Here is a 13,570-nt window from a genome sequence, read left to right as displayed (position 1 = left end):
TTTTAATTAAGAAATATCAACTGCTGGTATTGTTATTTCTCAGAAGTGATGTATAATTCATATCAGCAACTTTAACTGATAAAAGTTCTGGTAGTCCAAACTGTCACTTTGGTATCAGAGTATTGGAAAACTACACTGTATCTTTTCCAGGGCACTGAAAGACTGAACTATTTCTTCTCACTCTAAAAACATTATAGGAGAATAAAATTAATTGTGGTGCACTCAGCACAAGGACAGTGTAGTGGGGGGAAAATCACTTTTAACTTGTTCAACACTGCTAAGATGGCCATATATATTGCTTTGTAGTTTAATTATTAAAAACAAATAATGATGTTAGTAGCTTAGAGCGGTCTCTATCCAGGCAAACGACCACCCATTAAAATACATGCTTTAGGGCTTCCCTGGTGGTGCAGTGGTTGAGTCCGCCTGCCGATGCAGGGGACACGGGTTCGTGCTCCGGTCCGGGAAAATCCCACATGCCGCAGAGCGGCTGGGCCCGTGAGCCATGGCCGCTGGGCCTGCGCGTCCGGAGCCTGTGCTCCGCAACGGGAGAGGCCACAACAGTGAGAGGCCCGCGTATCGCAAAAAAAAAAAAAAAACATGCTTTAGCAAGCACAGTCATAACCACATAAAAATCAAGACAATATACTGTAAAAGACTTCATTTTTTGGAGTTAGAAGTGAACAGTCAGTAACATGAGATTCTGGGAAGCAAATTTAAGAGATCCTTTCCCAAAAGAGCCCTTTCAGATTAATGCGTTGGCTCAGAAAAAAATCTCAGAATGGGCTGGAATACAATTTGAAAGCAACTTCTTTGAACTTTAATTAGGTATCTTTCAAGCTTTGATTCACAATAAGAACCACAAATAAACTTCTTTTTTTTGGTTAACACACGTTTTCAAACCATTCAATCTGTGCATTTCAACTATGAAATTAATCATTTGTGGTTCTAAAAAAACATGCTGAAAGTAGTGTAAAATATGCTATCTTGGTAACTAGGTTTGTATATCATCTAAATATTGATATGGATATTTGGTCTTTTAGCTAAGATAGCCCTGGAGACCCATCTTATGTGTAAATTTAAACAAAGTTATCAAAATGATGATAATTAAGTAGCATATGGCCACAATAATTTGTTTAGAACCACTATGCCCAACATTTTCTCTGCTGCTGGGTCACTATTCTAACTGTACAATCATCCATTAAGCACCTACAGTAGCTTAGATATCCTGTGGATCATACAGGAATAATATATTGTTTGCCTCAGGGATTTTCTATTGCACAATGAACTTGTCAATATTTTTCCTTCTATTTTGCCAAATGTTTAAAATAAAAATCAATCTAAAAGGAAACAAGGGCTTCCCTGGTGGCGCAGTGGTTGAGAGTCCGCCTGCCGATGCAGGGGACACGGGTTCGTGCCCCGGTCTGGGAAGATCCCACGTGCCGCGGAGCGGCTGGGCCCGTGAGCCATGGCCGCTGAGTCTGCGCGTCCGGAGGCTGTGCCCCGCAACGGGAGAGGCCACAACAGTGAGAGGCCTGCATACCGCAAAAAAAAAAAAAAAAAAAGGAAACAAAATATATGATGAAATCCTCTGAAAAAACACTGACATAGCAATGATGAAGCTCAACTATCTCCCCAAATTTTGCACCCCAACTTGCTTGGCATACATAGAAGAAAAGGCAAATTTCTCAAGTATAATTTCTAGGCCAATGCAAAATTTCCAATTTTATAGGTCAGGAAGCTGTAACTTTTCTGCATACCTCAGACTACTGGATATCCAGGTCTTCCAGTCATTTGTATGAGGAAGCATATTCTTTTTTTTTTTTTTTTTTTTTCTTTCTTTTTGAGGAGGAAGCATATTCTGATTCAAAGTGCAGAAACTGTTTCTAGGAGTAGATTCTAAACAGAGAACTCTTATCCACCACATAGGTGACTGTGAGGCAAGGCTTTTATTCTAAAATTGAGTGTTCTCACTAGTGCAATCTGACTTTATACAGAAATTAACTATTTTATGAAAGCCAAGAATGAAGTGCAACTTTTTTTTTTTTTTTTTTTTTTTTTTTTTTTTTTTTTTTTTTTGGTTCTGTGCATTATCTCTTTATTGAAGGCCTCTTTTTTTTTTTTTTTTTTTTGTGGTACGCGGGCCTCTCACTGTTGTGGCCTCTCCCATTGCGGAGCACAGGCTCTGGATGCGCAGGCTCAGCAGCCATGGCTCACAGGCCTAGCTGCTCTGCGGCATGTGGGATCTTCCCGGACCAGGGCACGAACCCGTGTCCCCTGCATCGGCAGGCGGACTCTCAACCACTGCGCCACCAGGGAAGCCCTGCAACTTTAATACTGATATTTCCTAGGAAATCTCCCCTATGTAATCTTTTGGAAATAATATCCTAGTCAAATTTTCTTCCTGACAATCAAAACTCAACCTGTGTATCAATGACAATAACTTTAAACCAATACCTTTTTTCATGACATAACACAGCAATGTGAATTAAACTTAAACATGGGGTTGGGATAGATACAGAATCAGACTGTGCCTGGTTCCATTTTCCCTCTAATATTTAAAATTTATGGATTGAAATGTAGTAGTCATTTTACCTATGCTACCTAGGCTTTCTTTCCCTGTACTTCAGAACTGTTAGTCTTATACCCCTCTGTTCATAAAAGTCTTCTATTCCTAGTTCACTTTCAGTTTGGAGGGGGAACAGATAGAAAGAAAATAAGTAAAAATGCGTACCCCATGTGGCACATAAACCCTGCCAAAATTCTCATCCAAGATTTTTCTTTTTATGACTGTTTCCTCACCTATATTCTCTATTAAAAAAATCAAACCTGTCATACTCTGATTGAATAGATTACTTAACATGATAAAATGTGACTTCCAGATGAAAATGAACAAATGAGGTAGACAGCTTAGGAGAACACTCTCTTTAACCACTTTCCCCTCTAGCTACTGTCCTCCTTGCTTATCGTTTTGAAGTACTTTTCTTAATTCTCATCTCCACTGAGAAGTACTTTTCATCTTCTCCTACTCTACTCTGGCCTCTATCAGCCAGGTGAAACTGCTCTCACTAACGAGATTGATCCACCTCCGTGTTGATTCATCTAGTAGAGAATTTTTAGAACCCATTTATACTTGACCTCTCAGCAGCAAATAGACAACTCTCTTGTATTTGAAAATTTCTCTTCTTTTGATTTCATGACATCGCACTGTTCTACTTTACCTATTACCTCTCAGTGTGGTTGTTACTTCTCCATCTCCTTTATCAGCTCTCCTCTAGCAAAATATTTAATTCTGGAATTTTTTCTGATTTTTTGGAGATGTTTTAGATGTCTCACTTTTTGCTTTCATCCTAGATGACTGCATCTACTTTCATACCTTCAATTATCATCTACATGGGGAAAACTCTCCAATTTACTTCTCTAGCTCTGCCATCTTTGCTGAACGCCACAACGATACAATCAACTGCCCAACAGACTTTCCTACTTGGATGCCTCACACAGATAACTCAAATTCAACATATTCAAACTAAGTTTGTGATCTCCACCTCCTTCTATATATCCTCTCCCATATATTCTTCCTTTTCCAGGGTCACCTATTTCAGGAAGTAGCCAATCAATTGTACTCAGTCAAAACTTGGGAGTTACCCTTGCAGCCCTAGAAATGTCACCTCCTAGTCTCTATTATTACCTTTCCCAAACCACCACAAATAAATGTATAATCTAAGTCAAAACACTGCATTTACTGTATAAAAACAGATTTAAGACACACCCTGACTCTGCTCCCTCCAAGCAGATTGCCATTGCTAAACCACTCCCACATAGAAATTCTGGAGTTGTTACTGCAGTTTATACTCTGGACTCCTCCTCAATCCTTTGCCTCGTTCATCAAATCCCATATACTCTACATTTGAAATATTTCATGAATCTCTTCACATCTCTACCTTACTTCTATCATCAGGTCAAAATCCTTATTACCGGAAGAACCTCCTAAGTGATTTATTAGTCTCTAATCAATTTTTCGTACTCTATTCAGAACAAACCAGATCAGGCCATGTTCCCTATTTTAAATCCTTCATTAGCTTCCTACTGTCCCTAAATTAAAATCTAAAACCATAAAAAAGTCTAAAAGGTCCTTCTCAATCTGGACTCTACCTATCTCTTGAAGCCGGAGCAAACGCCAGCCACACTGGGACTCTTCTAGTCATTCTAATGTGATTATCTCAGAGCCTCTGCACATGCTATTCACGATTCCCTTTCCTCCCTCTCCTTGACCTAACTTACTCATACTCATCTTTCAGATTGCAGCTAAAACGTCTCATCCTCGGGAATGCCTTATTTGGCCCCCTACCAGAAGAGACAGACTCATTCATATGCTCCCCATTGAACCTTACTTCCTCTTTTGTAACACTTAGGACACTTGTATTTATTTTTCTTATCATCTGTCTTTACTGTTAGATGAAGCAAAGGATAGTGGTTATGATCACAGACACTGGAACCAGGCTGCTTGGATTTGAATCACATCTCTAACACAGACACACGGTGTGTGAGCTTGGACAAGTTTCTTAACCTCTCTTTACCTCAGTTTCCTCATATGAAAATGGGGATAATAATGGTACCTGCTGTATACGGCTTTGGTGAGGATTAAGTAAATAAATATATAAAAATTGCTCAAAGTAATGTTTAGCACAGAGAAAATGTAATGTAAGTGTCTATGTTGTTATTATTATGGTTAATCAACTCTATTACTATTATTATCATTATTATTATTATTAATCAACTCTGTTCCAAGCACAGGGAGCATTAGCTTTATTCATTCATGCAAACTGGTGCCAAGCCCAGTATTTGCCACAAGGTAACAGGCATTTAATATGAGTTGAATTAATGAAACAGATATACAAATATGGCTCTACCACTTATTTCACTTGTCTTTACATATTTCTTAGAGTCTTGGTTTCTTCACCAGTAAAGTGAGGATCACATTAGTATTCACCTCATTAAATTACAACAAATGAGATAATACATACAAAATTCTTAACACAGTGCCAGTTACATATTTAAAACTCAATAAATATCAGTTATTTTCATCATAGACAATTCTGAGTTAGAAAACAATTTAACTAGAAATATAGATATTGATTTGGTTAGCAGGAGAGTGTAACAAGTAAGCATATGCAATAAAAATTAAATAGTGTTTAACTTCCAAAAGATGAAATATTATCACTAATTTTAAGAATCTAGACTAGTAGTTGGGGAAAAGGGGATTAGCTACTTCATTCTAAGCAACTAAGTGATAACTAGTTCTAAGGAATATAAAAAAAATCTAAATGAAGTCTGATTTCACTAACTTTATTTTCTAGAATTTAAAATACGACATATACAGAGGTAGTCCAGTGTGATGAATACTGAACTTATATGTCCCACTAATACAGCAGTCTTCAATCATTAGATATTTATTTAATAAAAATTAGAGTTATCAAAGTACATGTAATGGCAACTTAGAATATTGCTTGATGTACTATTATCAAGATGATATTATTAAAATAAAATTTCAACTTGGTGACAGTATATAATCTTAAGGGAATAATACTTAATGCAAGACAGGTCCAGTTTTTCCATTCCCAATCTACCCTAGTAGATTTAGTAAAATCTGTTTCACTGCTTTCTGGTCATCCACAAGTCTCCTTCTGTAAGTAAGCATGTTATTAATGTCAAAAGAAGTCTGCTTCTATAAAATAATGGATAATTAGCATTTATGTTTCTAACGCCTACAAATTAGCATTTTTATTTCTTTAAATCTAGAGTAGAAAATGAGTGTCTGACAGATGCACAATTGCCTATAGGTGTAAGTTTCAAACTTAATGGCATTATCAACTTCCCCTTAATGATTATCACTGTAAAATGAATATAAAGCAACTTTATAAAAGAAGGGGGAATTTCTGGCCTAAATATTTTTAACAGGAAAAATTTGTTAGTTTTAGTAAGAGGCAAGAGAAATATGTCTGAAGAGGATTTCCCCCCTTAAAATATAGTAGTTATAACAGAGATATAAATAAAAGGAAAATCAAAATTACTCATTAAAATATATTGTTCAAACTAAACAAAATGCATGACAGATATAACTGTGCTTATTCAAATACTTTCTAATTAGCACAGAAGGGTTGTCAATGTGTGTACCCACAGCCCTAAATTTGGAGAGTAGTGCAAAGTATTTTATCACAGGATAAAAACAATGTGCATGCTGTACACTTATTTCCCTATCATTTATTTCTTTAAAAACTATTTTGATAAAAGAAAATAAAAACTATTGAGGCAACCAGGCAGCTGCATTTATGGCCTTATGGTTTACATTAAATGTATTAGACAAAGTGTGGTGCTTTTTTTAAAAATTCAAGATAAATAAGCAAAAACACTGTTTACAATCAACCAGTTCAATAATGTGTATATAATTATTGAAAGAAAAGAAATCTTTTCAATGAAACAAGTCAATTACAATTTTAAAAATTTTATTAGTAACATTTTTAGCCTAGTAATCCCTCAAAATAAAGAAAATCTAGGACTTCCCTGGTGGCGCAGTGGCTAAGAATCCGCCTGCCAATGCAGGGGACAGGTTCTATCCCTGGTCCAGGAAGATCCCACATGCCACGGAGCAACTAAGCCTGTGCGCCACAACTACTGAGCCTGTGCTCTAGAGCGCAAGAGCCACAGCTACTGAGCCTGCGAGCCACAACTACTGAAGCCCGCTCGCCTAGAGCCGTGCTCCGCAAAAGAGAAGCCACCGCACCGCAACGAAAAGCAGATCCCACTCGCCGCAACTAGAGAAAATCACGCACGCAGCAACGAAGACCCAACACAGCCAAAAAATAAATCAAAAAAAAAAAAAGAAAATCTATGAACTACTATGGGAAATTAAATTAAGCAACATGTAAAAGCACCTGGACACCTGGAAGATGAATACTGTCAGGTAAGTATAAAACTGAATTATCAATTAAAAAATATATTAATGTCTTTTAAAAGTATGAAAAAGACATTTAAAATATGCTTAAAATAATCATTAGAGATATATTCAGGAAAAAACTTATTGAATGTACTACTTTTTCCATTCTACAGGGTAAAATAGAGAACAAGGGTCTTGACAAAGATTAAAACTTGAAATAATAGACTATCTGGGGACATCAACTATTCACTATACCTTTAACCTCCTACAAAGATTGTTTCTTATTTTATAAACATGCTCAGTTTTGAAATTGTAACTCCCTCCCAGACATTACCTTTTCTCTATCTTTTCATTCTTAATTGAGCTTATTGAAAGTCATCTACATACCAATGTGTCCACTTTAAAAAAAAAATCTTTCTCCTCAAACCACTGAGTGCTATGTGGCTTCTGCCTCCACATGTAACTGCAGTGCCGAAGCAGTCAGTAACCCACATAGGGCCAAATTCAAAAACATTTCTCTGTCCTTTCACTGCTTCACAATGCACTACTGACCAGTTTCCCCTTGAACTTTTCTCTTCTCCTGACTTTGGTTATGGCATTCTTTCTGCCCTATTTCTCTGACCGTTCCTTTTCTGTCTCCTTAGCTGGATACTTTTCTCTGCTTGCCCCTTGTGGCACAGACTTTCCACTTTTCACTTTATCCTCTTTTCCTAGACAATTTTATCTACTCTCGTGATTTCAACTGTTATCTGTAAATTGACGATTCCTAATTTTTATCTCCATCTCAGGCTTCTCTGGTGACTTCCAGAAACATATCAGATCTCCATCCAACTGTCTATGATATTTCACCATTTGGATGTCCAAAGGTACTTCAGACTCAACATATCAAGAAAATCGCATGCACCTTTCCCCCCCTATAACTGGCTGTTTCTCCTGAAATCCCTATCTTGGTTCAGTATTACTACCTATCATCCTATCAAGACACCTGGATACCATTCTCTCATTTTTAATAACTAATCAGTCTCAAAGTCCCATCAATTCTAGCTCTTAAATATTTTTAAAAATCTGTCTATTCTTCTCATTTCCCACTGCTATCACCTTAGATTGGACCCCTCATCATCTCTCACCTGGCCTACTGCAATAGCCTCTTATGTAGTCTTGCTGTTTTCAATTTTATTCCCTTCCAATCAGGCATCTATAAACCTGCCAAAATGATCTAAGACATAAATCTGGTCATGTTTCTCCCAAGCTGGAATAATTTCTATAGCATCCCACTGCTTAAAGAATTGATTTACTCATTCATTCAACAAATATTTACTGTTTAATGAAAACAGATATGATGTTAGGCACTGAGTATATTATAGTGAATGAAAACATTTAGAGAATACAGAGAAAGATAGGCAGTTAAACAAACAATCCCTTAAATAAACGTATGATTACAAATTTTGACAAATGCAACGAAGGAATATAGCAGGTCACAAAGAGAAAAAGAGGGGAGAACTATTTCAGATTAGAATGTCATATTACTTTTGGGAAAGTAATATCTAAGTGAGTTTTGATGAGTAGAAGTTGCTAAAGGGAAAAGCATTTTTGGTAGAGGGAACACCATACACAAGAGATTTGAGAGGGAAACGAGCTTAGAGTGTTAGAAAAATTGAAAGAAGGCTTAATTGGCAAAAGCTTAGTGAGTGAGGGAAGGGGCCAGGTCATGTACAGCTCTGCAATCCAAGTGGTATGGATTTAGATTGCCTAAGGGCAAATGGACACAGTTTAAAAGTTTTAGGCAGATGAAAGACATGATTAGATGTACATTTTTAAAAGTTCACTCTGGCTGTTGGTAGAGAAGAGATACAGCCTGAGTGGATGTGAGGAAACCAGTTAAGAGGTTACTGCATTAGTCCAGGTGAGAAAGACAGTTGTGGGAAGTTTCTGTTAACTTGTATAGTAGAGGTTATCTTTAGGTAATACAAGCCTATAATGTAGAAGTCCCCAGTACTTTAAAAGATGTCATCCTGCTGAACAAAAAGGCATGTAAAAGCTCAGGATTTAATTCATTTGGATATACTGTCATTAGAACATTTCTGCTCAGAGAACTTATTGCAAAGCTACATTGATGACGGTCTATCATCATGCAGCTTCTGCCAAACCTATGCAATATCTGACCTTTTATATAACATCTCTACTCATATGACTAAAAGGCATATCATACTTTACATGGCCAAAAAAATAAAGAACCTTTTGATTTCTGCCTCCGAACTAGTTTACCCTAGTAAATGGCACCGTCATTTACCCAGGCACTGATGGCAAATATATGTGAGTAATCCTTTATTCTCATCTCTTTCTGTCATATGCCATAACATATGTACATTAATTACCAACTTAAATATAATATTCAATATAATTCTATGGAAATTATTCTGTAAGATTAAATAAAATATGAATTTGGCTACAAACTCTCTGGTAGTATTTACATTCATATAGCCTTACCAAAAACAGATTATTTCATTAGAGGGCAGTTTTAAACAGTAGTAAAATATATTATAATATAATGCTATAATTGTTATACCTTAATTATTCTTTACTGATAATACCTCTACAATAAATGTATAAAGATAAAGCACGCATAATTTCTTAGTTCTCAAATTCATTTACTAATTCATCCATTCATTCTCAAGAACAGAAAAATCTATAGCAAATATCTGTCAACTCAGGTCTATAAAGAATAGTAAGATCAGATGTACAGAAGTTTTCTAATTTGTTTCGAAATTAGTTTCTGAATAATTCTCTAAGAAGACAGTTAAAATTAGATCTATTTCACATAAATAAGTACTTCATTAATATTTCATTTCCCCGATACTGCTAACCTATGAGTCATCCTACATATGTAAACTTTTAGCCAACTAAAGCTTATGGCTATAGTGCTAAGTTATTTTTTTTTAATTTTTAAAAAATATTTGTAAAATCTATGTCATCAGCCTCCGCTCAAGGCTTCAAGGTGGATTCTATACCTCTCCTACTTCAAAAGTGCAAGTGGAAGTGGAAGCTGTTTTCCCTTCTGATTGGTGGCTTTGGAGCTTATCTCTGCATTCATAATTGTATTCCTTAAAGTTAAAGCTATCAGGAGTTTAACTACCAGATAAGTGAGACATAAAATCAAGTATCATTATTATAGCAATGAAGTAATACAGAACATTACTATGTTCAAATAACTTTTTCTAAATTAGCCACTAGGTAATATGCTAACCTCATATCCACAGTTCTACACAATTTTATGAGAGCTAGAATTAAAAAAAGGATCGATATTATATCCATTATAATACTATTATAGGAAGAGATTCCAAAGTTGGCATAAAGGGCCAAAGGTAGAAATTAGCTTATACAGAAAATAATCTGTATAGGCCAAGGAGGCCCTTTGTGCATAATACCACCTAAGGTAATTCAGCCCACAAAATACTATCAGACCATAATCGAAATGAAATGCTTTGAAAAAGTGAGAGAGAGCTTGGTTTATGCATTGCAATAAAACTATGGATGGATGGGCATAGCGCATCTCCTGTTGCACGCACCCTGTTGCTCGTCAAGTGACATGGATCCGAGCTGTTTGTTAACCACAGAAGAAGGAGAATCTGAAACAAAAATGAGATTTCAACTTAAAAGTAAGCAGCAGAAAACTGCACAGCAATGTTATGATCATCTCTAAGCTTAAGAAACAAATGTATAAGGTTGGGGAATAGAAGTAAGTACTGTGGTGTGTTTCCCAAGCAGTGAGTTAGCAGGGCCATGTGCTTAAGATATGTTATTCCAGGCAAGCGTTTAGCAACTTTGAGAATGAGTTGAGAAAATATTCTTCTACTTCCATGCATATACCTTTTACCAAATTCACTTAGCACAGGCACAAGGTGCAAGTAGATAAAACAGAAACAGTGTATCTCCCTCACTAAAAGGAAGACTTCTTGTCCTTCTCAAACCCTCTCTCCAGCTCCTCAAGATGGCTTTCATTTTGGATTGGAGGATTCAGAGCCTGAAATAAGATGTTCACTACACTTAGCTAGATGTTATCTTGAGCTGAAAAAAGAGCTCCAGTGAAGATTTAAGACAAAGAAAATAGTTTTATAAGAGAAATAGTCAATGAAGTAATTACCATTACAGAAACATAGATAACTTTTAAAACTCTGTGGTATGTTGTGCATATTAAAACTGTACTGTGAAGGCTTAGGTTTCTTTAGGTGCCCGGTGAGAAAAGGAAAAGAGAGGCAACGAGAAGGCTTATGGTCTGGGCTTCATGCTTTCCATCTTGGCTTCAAACAGAACATTCTATTTTTATCCTTTGGATATACTGAGTTTCTATGTACCATAATTTGTTTTATAAATAAGTGGGCTCTATTGCTTGAAAAACACTGGTATGAAAGGCAGCAGGATAAAATGGAAAAAGCACCGGTCTAGAGTTAGTCAGTGTTGATTCCAACCCTGGTTTGACAATAACTAGCTATGTGACAGAGGACAAGTCACATTTTTAGATCCAACACTCTCCTTCCTTCCTGGTCATCCTAGGGACCTGGTAACTAAGAAAGGCACTGGGGAACAGAAGGAGGTGGCTACTATTCCTGGCTTGGGTTCTAGTGTGCTAGTGAAGCTACAGGAAGAGGGAGAATGTGGATAGCAAGCATAGCTCTCTACTAACTGTAAGAATAATTCCTAGTTTCTAACAGCCTATGCTCTGTTCGTAGCAAATGCTGTTAATAAAACAAAACTCTGCACTTTCGACTGATCGGTTTCTATTCATAATGGCACATTATTCTCCCAAAGGTAAATATTTTGATTTAAAAGTGTCCTTAACTCAATAGCTAAGAGTTCTCTAAAATATCCTTGATTCTTAGCAATTTTGTACCACTTGACTGCTTCAATCTGTACACTTTAAAAAGTCTGAATCCTGCTACTGGGACTAATGGTATCAATCTTAAATTGTCTACCTTCTGAGATAACCAGTGTGCTCATAAATTTTTGTATTACTAGATTTTGATAAAGCATGATCATTATTTAAATAATAGCTTTTACTTAAAGTATCCTTACTTATCACCTCTTCATCAGAATATTCAGCTCAACAAATCTGTATTACACAAAAAAGAAAGTAGGAATGATAGTATTTTAATCGGTTCCCTAATCTAGCCATGCTTTGCTTTGCTTTTCTAAGACTTCTCAAATATCCATCTCAGAGTTAGATAGAACATTCCTATCTATGTTCTTTTTGAAGAGCAGACGAGTCAGTCTTTAGAGACAAACAAAATTATATTCTTTAACAATAAAAATGTGAGTCACAGTGAAATAAATATTGGAAAATCTTCCTAGAAGGCCTCTTATGAAATATTTTTTATCCCTTTGGATTTGTTACACATTTCATTATACTCTCATTAAGAACCCTCAGAAAACTAACAACTCTCCAAGCAATCTTTTTTCAAATATTTAATATTTTCATGAATATTATGGAATGTACAAATCTTATTAAAGTGCATCTTATGTAAGCTTTTAAATAAAACACATTGAGAAAGGATCTAGAATGCTATCATCTCCACAAAATTGTGTGTTTTCAAACTCTTGAAGTATTTAAAATATTCACAAAGTTTAGGTTAAGACAGAAAGATATTAAGCTAAAAGGGCTCCCGTTTGGGTTTTACAGTCTGTCACAGATATCGTGTACATCTGGGGAGTTGCTGTTCTTTCCATGTTGAAGACCAATCTTTAAGAAGAAATCCTTCTTGATCATTGCTTCCATTCTATTTTGAATTTTGGGTACCATGCAACTGTTTTTGGAAGGATTATTTTCCTGACACATAAAACATTTGAAGTAAAATGCTTCTATATCACTAGATATTCAGAAATACAATACCCATAACTTCCAACTTACAGAAATATTTCCAAATGTTAACAGAATAATCATCAGAATATCTAATATTAAAAAGACAAACAAGTATTAGTTCAATGCTGATTGCTTCAGTGCTTGCATACTCTATTCCATCTTTCTGTGAAATGTCTTCTAGAAAGCACTATCACAAAATAAAAATCTGACCATATGGTCCAATGATAATTTATTACAAAATGCAATACAGTTGGTCAGCCTATTGGAAATGTCTTAGATTATTATTATTTTTAAAGTAGAGATAAACTTTAAGCAAAAGCTCCTTCAGTCTAAGCTCAAGGTGTCTCATGGTTAATTACTGTGTATCTCCAAAAATTTCGTGTTTTAGTTTTGAGAAAATTCTTTAGCCCCTTGATATCTGAACTTTTTCAACTATAGAAAAAAATAAGGAATTATAATCTAAGTAACGAGAACTCTTTAGTCAGACTCCCTGGGTTCAAATCTGGCTTTCCTACTCAGTAATACTGTAACCGTGGGCAAGTTATTTAACGTCTCTAAGTCTCAGTTTCTCCATCTGTAGAATGGGGATAATTACAATATCTACCACATACTGTTCTTGTGAAGATTTAATGAGATAATCCATGTAAACTACTTAGACAGCATATATGTTATTACTTGCTTGTTTTTCAGAAACATGGTGTTGAATGAAAAATGATGATAGGAGGCTGTTCTGAAAAACATGGAGCATGGTCCCGCATTTAAAGTGCCAAGAGACCCATCAC

At 35.8% G+C, this 13,570-nt stretch overlaps 1 protein-coding gene across 8 annotated transcripts in view; it reads right to left on the bottom strand.

Annotated features, from left to right (window-relative positions):
• Window positions 1–13,570, bottom strand: part of DCAF6 (DDB1 and CUL4 associated factor 6) — a 172,678-nt gene that overhangs the window by 60,871 nt on the left and 98,237 nt on the right. For 6 of the 8 annotated variants that reach the window (XM_081226466.1, XM_081226467.1, XM_081226468.1 and 3 more), the window contains one exon: window positions 10,501–10,560. The exons of the other annotated variants lie outside the window; for them this stretch is intronic. In XM_081226466.1, the coding sequence (XP_081082592.1) occupies window positions 10,501–10,560 (60 nt within the window). The remainder of the gene's footprint in view (window positions 1–10,500; window positions 10,561–13,570) is intronic. 8 annotated transcript variants of the gene reach the window in all.

The sequence above is a fragment of the Mesoplodon bidens genome (genome assembly GCF_964165515.1).
Source record: "Mesoplodon bidens genome assembly, chromosome: 2".
Classification (NCBI taxonomy): Eukaryota; Metazoa; Chordata; class Mammalia; order Artiodactyla; family Ziphiidae; genus Mesoplodon; species Mesoplodon bidens.
This window is presented reverse-complemented; position numbering and strand designations above follow the sequence as displayed.